Here is a 15,971-nt window from a genome sequence, read left to right on the forward strand (position 1 = left end):
TTGCTTATACCTGCTGCCATTGTTCACCAAGCAGTAAGTAGGTACCCAGGTGTTTGTCGGCTGTTGTGGGTCGCATCTTGGAGGACAAGATTAAAGGAGTCCAATGGAAATAAGACTGGCAGTCGCCGATGACTCAGGCTTTCAAGTGTTATGGGTGGCTAACCCTCTGGGTTAAAAATCCTAACAAAAACTTCTCTATCACCAGTAAAATATCTGGGAATCCCCTTTGACCCATGCATGTCAGGAGAATTGATAGGGAACAGTGTAGTAAAGAAAGCGAATGCCAGACTGACGTTCCTGTATAGACAAGCACAGTGTTTACCTACTGAGGCTCGCAGGACCCTATGTCTAGCCCTTATACAATGCCATATGAATTACGCTTGCTCTTCATGGTACTCTGCCTTGACAAAAAAAACTGAAAGATAGACTGCAAATCACCCAGAACAAAATCGTAAGATTCATCCTGGGGCTGGGACCAAGAGAACATGTAGGCCAGAATGAATTACAGCAGTTGGATATGCTGAATGTTGAAGACAGAGTAAAACAACTGAAGCTAAATCATGTTTATAAAATTGCTCACGAAGAGTGTCCAGAATATCTAGCTGTCAATTTTGTCAAGGTTGAGAACCAAAGCAATCATAGTACTAAGGGGAGAGAGCACAACTTTGTAGTACCCACAGTCATTGGCCAGGTTTCAAACACCTTTTATTGTACAGCAATAAAGGAATGGAACAGACTGCCTGCACATGTCAAAGCCAGTCATAGCATGAACCAGTTCAAGAAGAGTGCCAAAAGGTGTTTGATGAATGTAGCTACAGAAAGGGAGGGGAATGATTTTCTATTTTTTTAGCTAACATACGTGTAAATTTTACCTTATTCCTAAAAATGACCCTCGTATTGTAGATAGTCTTAATGACCCTCGTGTAGTAGATAGTCTTTTTAGTACGATAATAAGATTTTATCTTCATTATAGAATAATAAGAAAATATTATAACCTTTATATTATAATAATAAGGTAAAAGGACCCCAATGGAAATAAGTCACTCTGTCTGACTTTTTTGGGTTATCCTAGGTACTCTACACATATGCTGCTATATATGATAATTCTATGTAACTATTTGTGTATGCCTGAATAAACTTACTTAATCATGGTCACCCACAACACAGAACAGACTCCCTACACCCGCATCACATCTACGGCCTGCTTACCCAGAGTGGTAAAAGGAGATAAGGGTAAGTAAAAAAACACTAGACATGACTTCACTGGTTAACAGGATACGAGGAGACATGGTAACCACATATAGTATAAGATCATCTAAGGATACGTAAGAACTTATAAAGTTATGTGCAGGCACCATCAATAGGGGAAACAAATCACAGAATGGGTGGGACTCAACCCCATTTTTTTATATATCAGTTTTATAGGTTAAGAGCTGCTATCCAACTTCAGCTCATTTCAAAGCTCAGCCCTATCTATGGTATACTACAATCCCCCTAGGATGCGACTCACAATAGTCGACTAACAGCCAGGTATCTACGTACGTGCTAGGTGAAAGGGGACAGCAGGTGGAAGGAAACATACTCGTTTGCACTTATGCTGGGGATCGAACCACGGACACTCAGTATGTGAGCTGGCTACTCTGCCAACCGAGCCACGGAACACCTTGTCTAAAAACTCCCTGGCCAGTGCGCTAACCACTGAGCCAGCTAACTCTCATAGGATTCATCCAACTAGATATATCAGGGGATACAAGCCCAGAGCTATCAACTAGGAAGAGCCTATGGAATACTGTGCTAGAAAGTTCCTCCTGTGTATAATGAGCCACTAATCCGTCTGAGGATCGACGACCCAAATGATTTCTTCATGAATGACCCTCATAACTCCATAAATGTATGCCAGTTTTCCAACATTACCCTAACTCCGATAGACTTCGAAAAAGCCATTGACAACATGTCCATGCACTCAGCCCCGGGCCCAGACTCGTGGAACTCTGTATTCATTAAGAACTGCAAGAAACCCCTCTTGCGTGCCCTAAGTACACTATGGAGGAGGAGCTTGGACATGGGTGAAATTCCACAGTCACTTAAAACAACGAATATAGCCCCACTCCACAAAAGTGGTAGCAAAGCATTAGCTAAGAACTAGAGACCAACAGCTCTGACGTCCCACATCACAAAAATCTTTGAAAGAGTGCTAAGAAGCAGGATTGCAAATCACCTGGATTCCCAAAATCTGCACAATCCAGGGCAACATGGGTTCAGGGCAGGTCGCTCCTGCCTCTCACAACTACTGAATCACTATGATATGGCCTTGGATGCACTGGAAGAAAATCAGAATGCAGATGTAATATATACAGACTTTGCAAAAGCGTTTGACAAATGCACAAAATACGTGCTAAAGGAATAACTGGGAAAGTGAGGAGATGGATCTTCAACTTCTTAACAAATCGAACACAAAGAGTAGTGGTCAACAGAGTTAAATCGGAGGCTGCCATAGTGAAGAGCTCTGTTCCACAAGGCACAGTACTCGCCCCCATCTTATTACTCATCCTCATATCAGACATAGACAGAGATATACATCACAGCACCGTATCATCCTTTGCGGATGATACTAGGATCTGCATGAGGCTGTCATCTGCTGAGGACGCGGTTAACCTCCAAGAAGATATAAACAAAGTCTTCCAGTGGGCAACGGTAAAAAATATGATGTTCAATGAGGTCAAATTCCAACTACTCCGTTATGGAAAACTGGAGGAGATAATAACTAGAACAGAGTATACTACAAACTCTGGCCATACAATAGAGCAGAAAAATAATGTAAGGGACCTGGGAGTAGTAATGTCTGAGGATCACAACAGTGCCACGATCACAAGTGCAAAGAAAATGAGAAGATGGATAATGAGAACGTTCAAAACGAGAGATGCCAAGCCAATGATGATCCTTTTCAAATCACTTGTTCTCTATAGGCTCGAATACTGCTGTACATCAGCATCTTCATTCAAAGCAGGTGAAATTGCAGATCTAGAGAGTGTACCGAGATCCTTTACTGCACGTATAAGTTCTATCAAGCACCTTAACTACTGGGAACGCTTGGAAGCACTTGACTTGTACTCGTTGGAACGCAGGAGAGAGAGATATATCATAATCTACACTTGGAAAAACCCGGAAGGAATGGTCCCGAATCTGCACACAGAAGTCTCTCCCTACGAAAGTAAAAGACTGGGCAGGCGGTGCATAATACCCGCAATTAAAAGTAGGGGCGCCATTGGTACCCTAAGAAAAAACACCATAAGTGTCCGGGACCCAAGACTGTTCAACAGCCTCCCATCAAGCATTAGGGGAATTACCAATAAACCCCTGGCTGCCTTCAAGAGAGAGCTAGACAGATACCTAAAGTCAGTACCGGATCAGCCGGGCTGTGGCTCGCACGTTGGACTGCGTGCAGCCAGCAGTAACAGCCTGGTTGATCAGGCCCTGATCCACCGGGAGGCCTGGTCATGGACCGGGCCGTGGGGGCGTTGATCCCCGGAATAACCTCCACGTAACAGTGTTAGAACAGTGGAATAAATTACTAAAGTAGACAGTAGGCTACAAGCACTGAAAACTTCAAAAATTAAATTACAAATACAATACTAAAGATGGAAGGGAATAACATATTTATGGTCACATAGATAAGTGCACCCCATTTTAAGTATTTATTTTACGATTTTAAAGGTTACAGTTCTTATAGCGCTTACAAGTAGTTCATAATGTGTGTGTGTGGGGAGGGTAACCTATTTGTGACTGCAAGGGACGAATCTCAGCTCCTGGCCCTGCCTCTCTGCTGGCTGCTACTGGGTTCACTCCCGTCTGTGTGAGTCATTTCATACTTCTTAAAACTATGTACGGTTTCCGCGTCTATCATTTCGATGTCTAAGTTCCACTTCCTGACAACATCGAAGCTGAAGAAGTATTTCCCAACATGTACAGCAAAGCGAAGCAATCTACGGAATGCCTTCAAACACAAAACAGATCATCGCTAACCTTGACTACCAATACAGGATTGTCAAAGACATCAACACTCAGCCTGAAGTAATCCAAAACACCACCATATACCTGGAGATACCTGGAGGTTTCGGGGGTCAACGCCCCCGCGGCCCGGTCTGTGACCAGGCCTCATAAGCAGCACCAGAAATTATCCTGAAGCAAACTCCCACAAAACGATATTCATTCCTTCCCCTCATATAGAATCAAATGCCAAGTCTCATGTTGCCGCAACTGCTTTATTGCAAACAACGACAGACACGACCAAGATATCTGGGACCTCAATGATTTCAGAAACCACATCATACGCAGCTTCTAGGAGGCCCATAAAAACTAGCTCACCCCTCATGTACAGAAATGAGAACACAGAATCACTACACCACAAGAGTTTTACACGCTAATCAGAAGAGTCAAAGGCACTCTCACTTCAAAGTTCACTCACATGACAACAGAAACATCTCAACCTGCTGAGGCAACCCATCCCATCACACAGCTATACAAAACACCATGTTGGTATAAACCTTGGTAATAAATACCGACAAGCTGGTTTAGAAAAACATGTAAGCAAACACTAGGACATATTTATTAGAAAAGTACCACCTACCCAGCAACACAGGAGTCACATGATCTCATCGTCTACCCGTCCTCATCCCAATATGGCATTCTTCAGGTCATCGTGCGTCACTCACACCTCACTCTCCGCCTATATATACTGTCTTTCAACCTCTGTATGTTATTACTAGACAAACTAGATGGTTATAAACGACCATAATTTTTAAAGGGGTGGACCGGTAAGTCAGCGGAAGGCCTCGGTCAAATGACCAAAAGTTCCAAAGGCGGGTCATCATCTGACTAAGACCCGCGTCAGGAAACCCTTGTCCCGTTTCTTGACGAACCTTACCTAACCTAACCTCTGAATGTTAGAAGTGATCAAGGTCCCAGGACCGAAACGTTTTCTAATAAATATGTCCTAGTATTTACACTTACGTGTTTTTTCTAAACCAAAACGCCATGTACATCGAAATCTGAATTACAAGACACAGACACGTAACTACCCCTGACACACATCAACCTGAACTCTCTCATCACGTAAACTAAACCCTCCTTTCAGTAACAATAACATTAACTCTGTTACCCCAACTTCCCCCACCGACGAAGATCCAGGAGACTCAACTACATCATCCTAAAACATCTCCCTGGTTTTACATCACTGCCTACACCAACTTGCTCACTACATCCTTAGCCTCTGGTTATTTCTCACTGCTTTTCAAGTCAGCGATAGCCATTTTAATTCTAAAACCCAACAAAGCTCAAATACGCCCCAAAAACTATAGACCTATCAGCTTATTGGAAACACTAGGGTAAACATTCGAAAAACATTAAAAAACGTTTACGAAACCATTTCACAAGCAATAACATCCTCACACTGACAGACAATTCGGATTAGATAACGCAGACCAACACAAGACACTATCATCATCTTCAACTAAATGCACATCAACAAATACCAGGGCATTAAAACAGAGATGGTCGACAAGATTGTTGAAAAAGCATTCGACACTGGAATCATAGATCAAAATGCAAAATCTACAATAACTTCAACCTCCCAATCAACACTCAAAAACCATGAAAAATCAGATTCTTGAACCAGCTCTATGCGGGTCGTAAATAATCTCGGTATCGATTCGAACCCTGATATCTTCCCTGCCCTGATCGGCCGTCAACAACGAACAATACAAAACTTTAAACGAGAGCACAGTGTCACTATTTCCCATGTTTTGAAAGTTCCCATTATCCACCCAGTCATCCTCCTGGCTGTCGTGACATTTGCCTTATTGTGTTCTTTGAATGAAAGATCATTTGACATAATTACTCTCAAGCCACGACACTTGGACGCCCTACCAGGACGACATTATCAAAGGCCAAGAAACCCACATTTGTTTCAAACAGCGCTATACTCTATACTTACCCTTATGTACAAATAAGTCACTGAAATCGCAACTAATGGCCTGTCTTAACGGCACAACCTTTGAAAAGCTCTGTCTTCCCCCCGGTGCAAAATTTTGTATTACCTTAACCCCAGACACCGAGGTAAGTGCCGCGCATTTGTAGCAAGTGGCCCCGTTCTCTTTCCCGACCTTCGCTGCCTGCCCAGCCGAAATCATGACGTGCCGTAATTAGAATTTAACATTACATGCGCTCTAAAACGCCCAGCAGCTGGGTTAATCCTCGGCACTTCCCCGCTCCTCCCTCAGGATACTCTTACAAATCTATTCTTTATCTCTCCCATCTTCCACGCTCACCCTAAAGGGGCTTTCGTTTACATAAAGCTAAGGATAATAGTGTAATCACTAAGAAAAATGTGTAATTACTAGGTGAAATTGCAGATCTAGAGAGTGTACAGAGATCCTTTACTGCACGTATAAGTTCTATCAAGCACCTTAACTACTGGGAACGCTTGGAAGCACTTGACTTGTACTCGTTGGAACGCAGGAGAGAGATATATCATAATCTACATCTTTTATGTTCACCCTAAAGGGGATTTCGTTTACATAAAGCTAAGGATAATAGTGTAATCACTAAGGAAAATGTGTAATTACTAGGAAAAGTGTTTTTTTACTATATAACTGTGCAATTACCTATAATACGAATAATTAGTTAGGATAAGAGCATAGTAACAGAGCAAGAACCTCCCCCCCCCCCCACCCGGGTACTCACGTGGGGGTCCTCCTGGCGTCGTCCTATCAGCGCCTGTCAAATAAAAAATAACATTAATCTTTCACCTGGCTATTACTGCATATTAGTTGTACCTATAATTTAAGTGAAAAATAAAGTATTTGTCTAAATTGCAATCACTACCAGTTTTCTGTATGAATACTGTAATTGATAAATTTGAAAATCATTAATCAGACTGAAGGAACTCACATTTCTAGACAGTATCAGTGTTTTTATAAATGACCCACATGGATTAAGCGCTTCTTGGGAAAAAATATTACCAACTTAACAAGATCCTATACGTTCCTCCTGCTGCTGGCACCAAAAACCCAAGTGATCAGGTCATCAACCAGGAGATGGAGTCCACGGTCGGGTTGCAGAAACCTTACTAAGGACCCATGAACAAATAAATAGACCCTAGACTGAGGATGACTACGATAATTCATATTTTAACCTTATTGTCCAGAAGGTGCGAGACTGTATTGTGTATCTAGAAATATAAATAATAATAATAATAAAATATTCACACCGTTGACGAGGTTTCGGTTCAGTTAATGAGGATATTTCTAGTTTATTATAAAAAAAGAGTTATAGATTCACCAGAAACAAAGAGAAAGTTGATAATTATATCATCTGTGTTTTCTACGATGATAAAAAAAAAAAACACCGGTAAGACACGTCCAACAATTTGTTTTTTATTTCCGAAAAATTTCGCTTACACAGTATTCGACTGAAGAAACCTGCTTTCGGAAAAACGTTTCGAAAAAAGGGACGCAAAAACTATTAAATAGATGTCTCATTCATCTACTTGCCGCTACTTCCATTATTATAATGAAGAACAATAAATGTACAGTCTTTAAAATCATGGATGTACTGAAAACGTTTGATTAGGATGAATAAATTCATATTTAGTTAGTTATGTCTCCCGCTACCATCGACGACCCAAATTATTTCTTCATGAATGAGCCTCAAAACTTCATAAATGTATGCCATATTTCCGACATTACCCTAACTCCGATAAATTTCGAAAAAGTCATTGACAACATGCCCATGCACTCAGCCACGGGCCCAGACTCGTGGAACTGTTTTCATTAAGAACTGCAAGAAACCCCTCTCGCGTGCCCTAAGTACACTATGGAGGAGGAGCTTGGACATGGGTGAAATTCCACAGTCACTTAAAACAACGGATATAGCCCCACTCCATAAAGGTGGCAGCAAAGCATTAGCTAAGAACTATAGACCAATAGCTCTGACGTCCCACATCATCAAAATCTTTGAAAGAGTGCTAAGAAGCAGGATTGCAAATCACCTGATTCCCAAAATCTGCACAATCCAGGGCAACATGGGTTCAGGGCAGGTCGCTCCTGCCTCTCACAACTACTGAATCACTATGATATGGCCTTGGATGCACTAGAAGAAAATCAGAATGCAGATGTAATATACACAGACTTTGCAAAAGCATTTGACAAATGCGATCATGGTGTAATAGCCCATAAAATACGTGCTAAAGGAATAACTGGGAAAGTGGGGAGATGGATCTTCAACTTCCTAACAAATCGAACACAAAGAGTAGTGATCAACAGAGTTAAAGCGGAGGCTGCCATAGTGAAAAGCTCTGTTCCACAAGGCACAGTACTCGCCCCCATCTTATTCCTCATCCTCATATCAGACATAGACAGAGATATGCATCACAGCACCGTATCATCCTTTGCGGATGATACTAGGATCTGCATGAGGATGTCATCTGCTGAGGACGCGGTTAACCTCCAAGAAGATATAAACAAAGTTTTCCAGTGGGCAACGGTAAACAATATGATGCTCAATGAGGACAAATTCCAACTACTCCGTTATGGAAAACTGGAGGAGATAACTAGAACAGAGTATACTACAGACTCTGGCCATACAATAGAGCGGAAAAATAATGTAAGGGACCTGGGAGTAGAAATGTCTGAGGATCTCACTTTCAAGGATCACAACAGTGCCACGATCACACGTGCAAAAAAAATGATAGGATGGATAATGAGAACGTTCCAAACGAGAGATGCCAAGCCAATGATGATCCTTTTCAAATCACTTGTTCTCTTTAGGCTGGAATACTGCTGTACATTAACATCTCCATTCAAAGCAGGTGAAATCGCAGATCTAGAGAGTGTACAGAGATCCTTTACTGCACGTATAAGTTCTGTCAAGCACCTTAACTACTGGGAACGCTTGGAAGCACTTGACTTGTACTCGTTGGAACGCAGGAGGGAGAGATATATCATAATCTACACTTGGAAAATCCTGGAAGGAATGGTCCCGAATCTGCACACAGAAATCACTCCCTGCGAAAGTAAAAGACTGGGCAGGCGATGCAAAATGCCCCCAATTAAAAGTAGGGGCGCCATTGGTACACTAAGGGAAAACACCATAAGTGTCCGGGGCCCAAGACTGTTCAACAGCCTCCCATCAAGCATTAGGGGAATTGCCAATAAACCCCTGGCTGCCTTCAAGAGAGAGCTGGACAGATACCTAAAGTCAGTGCCGGATCAGCCTGGCTGTGGCTCGTACGTTGGACTGCGTGCGGCCAGCAGTAACAGCCTAGTTGATCAGGCCCTGATTCATCGGGAGGCCTGGTCGTGGACCGGGCCGCGGGGGCGTTGATCCCCGGAATAACCTCCAGGTAACCATCCATTTGTACATATCAATGATACATACCCAAACTAGCGTGTGTAAATAAACTGACTTAAGCACGCAAAGCCAGAAATGAACTACACTGACGCTACTGTACTCTATAAAGTCGTCTGCTTCATGTCTCTTTCAATCAGAATTCACAGGTCTAAGCACCTAGACTTGTTAATTTCTAAAATATTTATTTTACGGGTGCGATGGCTATCATTATTACATTCAGAGCCAGCGAAACACAGGACAGTCAGATTCGATCCAAGGAAATAAAGGATACCTCCAATTCTTTGAATTGACATCACTGCACCGCCCGGAGTTCCCAGTATTACTTTGAGCTGTATCTGCCTCTTTTCAACCACATCCACATCAGTAGAATACCGATAAGTTGATGAAATAGAAAGTGTAACACTTGGATATCATTACTGTGAACACGTTCCGTCAGCCAATGATTTTATCAACTCGATACTGAGGTTATTGGAGGCTGAGGTAGCCAGTCCCTCATCCTAAAGGGGGTTTACCACCGCATTTTTGCACATGTACCTTATTCATCAACTTGTCAGTATTGTATACCATCATTATTATTACACCTGTGTGACACAACGCCGTGGAATCTTGATACAGAGGATTCCTTCTTCAACCTGTTATCTAACGTCTGACCCAACTATTGGGCATGACCTACTTTCTCTAGTGGGTCCGTCCATGGTCACGATACCTTCAACTACTGCACCTCATCTGACTCCTCCATAAGAGACCATCTTCCCGCCTAAGCTTCAGCCTTAATTTTCAAAGAGGTGGACATGTAAGCCAGAGAAAACCTCGGTTAGATTACCAAAAGCTCCAGCGGCGTCAGGTAACACTTGTCCTATTCCCTGACGAGTCTTACCTAAGCGTCAGTCACGACGACTATGGTGGCGAATAACTTCATCTAGGATGTGGGACTGATTACCTGATCTCCTGTCACCATTTTCAACACCAGTAACCTCTGTACTGAAATAATTAAGCCACTGGTTAGCGAAACGTTTTCACAATATATATCCAGGTGTCAACTATCCGAATTTGCCTGATGTCCACAATTTGTCAGCCTACTATTGTCATCAGCGAACTTATGTTAAGTAGCGGAACGCTACTAATACAGCAACAATCTGAAGCGTTTAACTCCATATGTAGGTCGCGGCGCACTGGCAGCGCGTTCATCCCGTAATTAAAAGAACCCGGCTCGAATCCTTAGGTAAGTTTCTTAACACCTATTAAGCAGTAGATACACTGGAGCTAATCGACTGTTGTGGGAAGCTTTTTTTTTTTATTATTATTATTCTAGTTTATTTATCCTCGTTACTAATCTGAACCTGAATTTTTTTTCGAAATCTGTGTACACCATTCTGGACATGCCTTGCGCTATTATTTAAATGGTGGAGGATTATCGAAATTCAATACGCTACAACGTTTAGCTATCTTGACATTTAACAAGATTAGAATAAGAATAATGTGATTCTCTTGCTACGAAAGATTTTTTTTCGTCATACTCTGTCACAAAGGATTCTCAAATAAAACCAGTATCTGTAGATCTGAATTAAAACGAATATGAAAATGTATTTCTTTCTCCACAATTGTATTCAAGTGAGGAGTGATGAACTTGGTGGATGACAGCAGCCACCGGAACTCGGGGAAACAATGACCCAAGTGCATTGAGTTTTGTTTCATGAGGGGGAAGTCTTCAGAAAATTCAAAAATTACTAAACAGGAACGATTTAAATATTTAATGGCTTTCTCAATCATGCAAAGTAAAATAGTTGTTAATGCATTTACCAAGAAACACAGACTTAAACAGAAAATTATATACTGGAGCAGAAAAGTTAAATATTCTTGGGAGGTTGGAGTGAGTTGAAGCGCGAGGCCTAAAGCTGAGCAGCCACAGTTGGCCCGGGATACAGGAGGCTGTGAAGTGCTGCAGTCATCTCACATGTATGCCACACACACTTCCCTCTCGCTGTACTCGCTACCACCAACTTATTCTCTACTTAGTTAATCACAACAAATAATAATTTAAAATAAACTGTTAGTGTACGAATCCTAAGACAATACTTCATAACGGTCAATAATGGGAGAAAGTGATAAACTGGTGGGATTACACGAGCCATGTAAGATCTGTTTTCATTGTATATATGTACAATAAAATTAAAACTACCCTACGTGGTGGGAGTATTATGTAAACGTAGCTACTGTTCTAGCCACGTAAAATGTTAAATAATAAAAAAACGAAGTATAAAGGTGTTATTCTCCCATGCAGGGCAAAGCGCAGAGTAAAATCATTATTCAGGAGCACTGCTGGAATCCGGGCAACAATGTTGAGGCACAGGTTATGCAACTCCCGAAAGTGTGATTCAGTATTGTTAAGCATCATGGTTCATGTTCATCCAATATAATGAGACTTGTTTCAGGAGGAGACCATTCAGAAAATACTCTGGCAATGATTTTTGATATCTTCAGCACTGCTGACAAATATACAATTAACAATATTTGAGATGAGTGTAGCAAATAAAGCAAAGCTAGACAGAGCAAGTGTTCTGGATGCCATCGATAGCGAGATGTTTTGTTCGTTTTATAATTAACATCATTAGATACATCACAGTTTGTGCATACCTTTTATTCAACACTTGAATACTTCTAGATGGTCTCGAGATTTTTTTTAAGCAATGACATTTTTGCCCAGAATACAACTTAAGCAGGACTGGAATATCCTAAAACATTTGCATAACAATCTTTTCATGAGTGATCCACACAAGTCGGCTAACAGTAACGCGCAAGTTCCTATTTTTGCTGAGATGAGCAGGGATGCAAGGCCAACTTACCTAAATATGAAGAGTAAGGAGGAGGGAAGTTAACGTGGTCTCGAGGTATTGCAAGAGAAGTCGGTGAGAGGAGGGAAGGTGATTTATAATAGAAAATAAACTATTTATTAAACAAATTAGTAATGCTGGTATATCTTATTGGTAGATGTAAATTAATATTTTTCATCATCCAAGAATGATTAGCTGTATTTTTAAAGATTTGGTAGTCAAAGTAGCGAGGAGGTTTTAGCGTCGCCAGCTCTCACAAAAAGGGCCTCCATTTTCTGCATATGTTCTGCCAAGTAAGCAAATCAAGTTATGTTTTGTTTCTCCATTTAAAATGCGAAATACATTAGCTGAAAATATCGTTTAATACTAATAACAATGCTGTACTAAGGGCAGACAATAAATGGCAACAGTAAATAAGTCGAACGAAACGGTCTAAGATTTCTGTAATGCTCACTTACAATATAATCTTTAACTAGGATTCCTATTACAACAGATGTGTATACGCCTTTTTTTACTCATTTTTTGTGATCTTTTAAAACAATAACATACTGGTACTGTCCTTGAATAACGAACACGTGATTTGATTCTGTTTTACGTGTGTGCTAAAAATTTGTAAAATTAGTAATAGTATTACTAATTTTACTGTAATACTCATGTCTCCAGGTATATTAGCCTGTCGGAGTTGTTATGGCTCCTCTGAATATTACCCGTCTTAGATACACAACGTAAGACACTACGTAAATATTTTCTTTGAATAACTGTTACGATGCCCTAGGATGTCATAATATCGTGTCCCTTAAGTATATGTTTACTGACTCATATTCAATATGGTAGCGGCTTCAGCTCACACAATAAGGGACCGGGGTTCCATCCCCAGCACGAATGAAAACGCTGGACATCTTTCCTTACATCTGCTGCACCTCGTCACCTAGCAGCGACTAAGTACCTGAGTGTTAGTCACTGCTGCATCCTAGGGACAGATTTATAATTGTAATCATGGGGAACGCTAAACCCGTAGGATTATACAGCGCATGTGGGGGGGATGTAAGGTATTCAGACTAAATTCAGGGAACTGAAGTACAGATACAATTCCCTAGATCAAGAGCCCCTCACCGACGTCAAGGAATCTCCCTTCAGGGGGTCCTAGGGGGAGGAGGAATAAATGACCCAATGGATGTAAGCAGTCTAATGATATTTTGACTTTATTAGGCTGTCGTGGTTATACCTAACCCTCCAGGTTAATAATCCAAAAATATTCTACATTTGCGATCTTTTGAATGTGTAGTGAACTTGCTCCACAAAAAATCGATGAAAATAGTATTGGTACGTCGCGATAATAATAAATAACAATACTAATGTTACATAAAAATAGTTACACACGCATGAGTTTAAATATAAATCGATAAGCTTATTAACGCTATATAAAATTTATTGTATATTATTCAGAGCATAAATAATGTCGGTGGATGTTGTGTTTGACAACAATAATCATCATAAGTTGTAGAAGGAGTGGAAGTTGAGTGGCTGCTGCTGCAGAACTGTACACTGGCAACAACCTACATCTAATAAATAATCCTCACCAGCTATTTTCAGGCAGTGTAACGAGAATAAGCAAACTTATTACCAGTCTTGAGACTGGCCCATATCTTCCTTCCTCTTACACAGCTTCTTATTCCATCAATGTCTAACTTTATTTAACATTTGACAATATGTCGCTGGCAACAATGTTGTGTAGAGATATTTACGTCAGGATATATTAGTGTATTGGCGGATGGTCGAGGCAAGACTGGCTTCAGCCAACCCCGCTATCACCCTCTTAATTTTACCTTAAAGATACACTATTTTACAAATTTAAACTATAAAATAACTCAACATAGGGACTAGTTATATGCAATAATACCAAATTATCGAACAGGAGAACGAAAAAGAGTTAATTAAAGGTAAATAGATATGATAGAAGGCGAGAGGTTACATGGGAAGGGAGGGTTGGAGCGGCCATGGCAGTGGCTTCTCAGCCTCGCTAGGGGCACCATGCTCGCCTTCCTAACTCTGGATTCCAACCAATGCTTACCTCCTTTACCCTAATCTTCATTAGTAAATAAGCACACTGTTGTATGAAGTAAAACCCTCAAATTAACATGGGAACGATTATCTATTTATATACAAAAAAGGCATATGTTTTGTGGAGAGATGTGCATCGCCTGGTTAGCGGCACCAAGCTCACATGTTCACATCTTTTGGCAATAAATTTATTGCAAATGTGTCAGTCATTACGTATATATTTATTACCAAAACTAATCCAATCTGTTTCCAGATATATTATTGTAAGAACTTAAATAATTAGTTCATTATAATACGACGAATAACAATGTAGATTAATAAATCCCAAAATCTTGTAAGTCATATAATCCAATTAATAGAAAGTTTGTAAGAAAATAAATATTGACTTGGGAAGATAGTTGGTAAACTTGTGCACGAGAGACAATATTTAGTGTAATGAATAAAGAGGCGAAGCACCCGGTGTGTAATGACTCTTCTTTATACTTGATATTCTTTAAAGAGAATGTCATAATCTTGGGAGAAATCAATACAGAATGCAGGACACCTCGCGCACCCACCTCCTCTCATTTAAACTTGCAAACTTGCAACTCCACCACATAATTGATAAATACGAAGTGACTTAACATGCTATAACATTACAACTTTAAAGTACATATATTAATGAGGCTACCCACACACTTCTGCAATGTTTTAACTACTAAGTGTTCAAGATTACATTAGTAATAAAATTAGTTAGAATTTGTTAGAAGTTGATCTCGGATGCAGAAAGTCTAACCAACACACACACACACACACCTCTCACATTTTATTCACTCATAACAGCTTTTTTCATACACTTTACACCCCACATTATCTTCATTTATCATCATTTGACTTAAATAAAGACTTGTGCAAGAGTATATGAGAGAGTGGGTAGGAGAAAAGTCTTGAAAGAAGAAGAGTCTTGAACAATCAATACACTCTGGTGAACGTGAGTAGCGAACTTTATACAAGTATACTTTTATCCACCTCTAAAATACAACATACCTGGTGTTTTTTGACTGCCAGCCACATCTGATATTGTAGAGCTTGAAGGTCCATTGTAACGGTGTGTCACTCTTGCACTTTGGCCAGTTTTAAGTTGTAAATACTTGCAAGAATCTCTTAAATGAGGAGATAAACTTACACAGGTTTGGGAAATGAAGTTATTATTGGAACCCCTCGCAACTCTCCGCCTTCCCACTACAACAAACTCTAGAAAAAGACCAATTTAATAATTTTGCGTCGTGATCTTTCAGTGGTGTACTCCTAAACGGGCTTTTATTAATAGTACTTCTTGTAAATGAATGATGACAATGTTTAAAAGTTAATAAGCACAGTAAATAACGTTTGTTCTAAAGCTTTTAACCTTGAATAGAGAAACATTCTATATCAAGGAAAATGTGCCAAATTATCTGGCGTCAGTCACTGATAGTGTGTGATAGCCACATATGTAATCTACGTAGAAGCTGTGAATAAGGCCAGAACATGATCAGTTGCACACAATAGCCATTATATGGAAATGCCGCGAAGCTTCTAGGCCTCTTGATCGTCGTAGAAATGTTCTTCAAATATTCTTAAATATATATATATGTTAGCTCTACTACTGGTGGAATGAGTATCAAGTGGAAAAAAGTATGAAAAAGTAGTTTA

At 40.4% G+C, this 15,971-nt stretch overlaps 1 protein-coding gene across 2 annotated transcripts in view; it reads right to left on the minus strand.

The window, feature by feature from the left end:
- The window catches only part of LOC128685463 (uncharacterized), an 84,224-nt gene extending 68,321 nt beyond the window's left edge, over window positions 1-15,903 (minus strand). The window contains exons 1-2 of one of the 2 annotated variants that reach the window (XM_070082933.1): window positions 15,327-15,903; window positions 6,742-6,774 (exon numbers count right to left, since the gene is read on the minus strand). In XM_070082933.1, the coding sequence (XP_069939034.1) occupies window positions 6,742-6,774; window positions 15,327-15,380 (87 nt within the window). In that variant the 5' untranslated portion in view covers window positions 15,381-15,903. The remainder of the gene's footprint in view (window positions 1-6,741; window positions 6,775-15,326) is intronic. The other variant, XM_070082930.1, reaches the window with a different exon arrangement.
- Between the last annotated feature and the right edge of the window lie 68 nt (window positions 15,904-15,971).

Source organism: Cherax quadricarinatus, chromosome 8 (genome assembly GCF_038502225.1).
Source record: "Cherax quadricarinatus isolate ZL_2023a chromosome 8, ASM3850222v1, whole genome shotgun sequence".
Classification (NCBI taxonomy): domain Eukaryota; kingdom Metazoa; phylum Arthropoda; class Malacostraca; order Decapoda; family Parastacidae; genus Cherax; species Cherax quadricarinatus.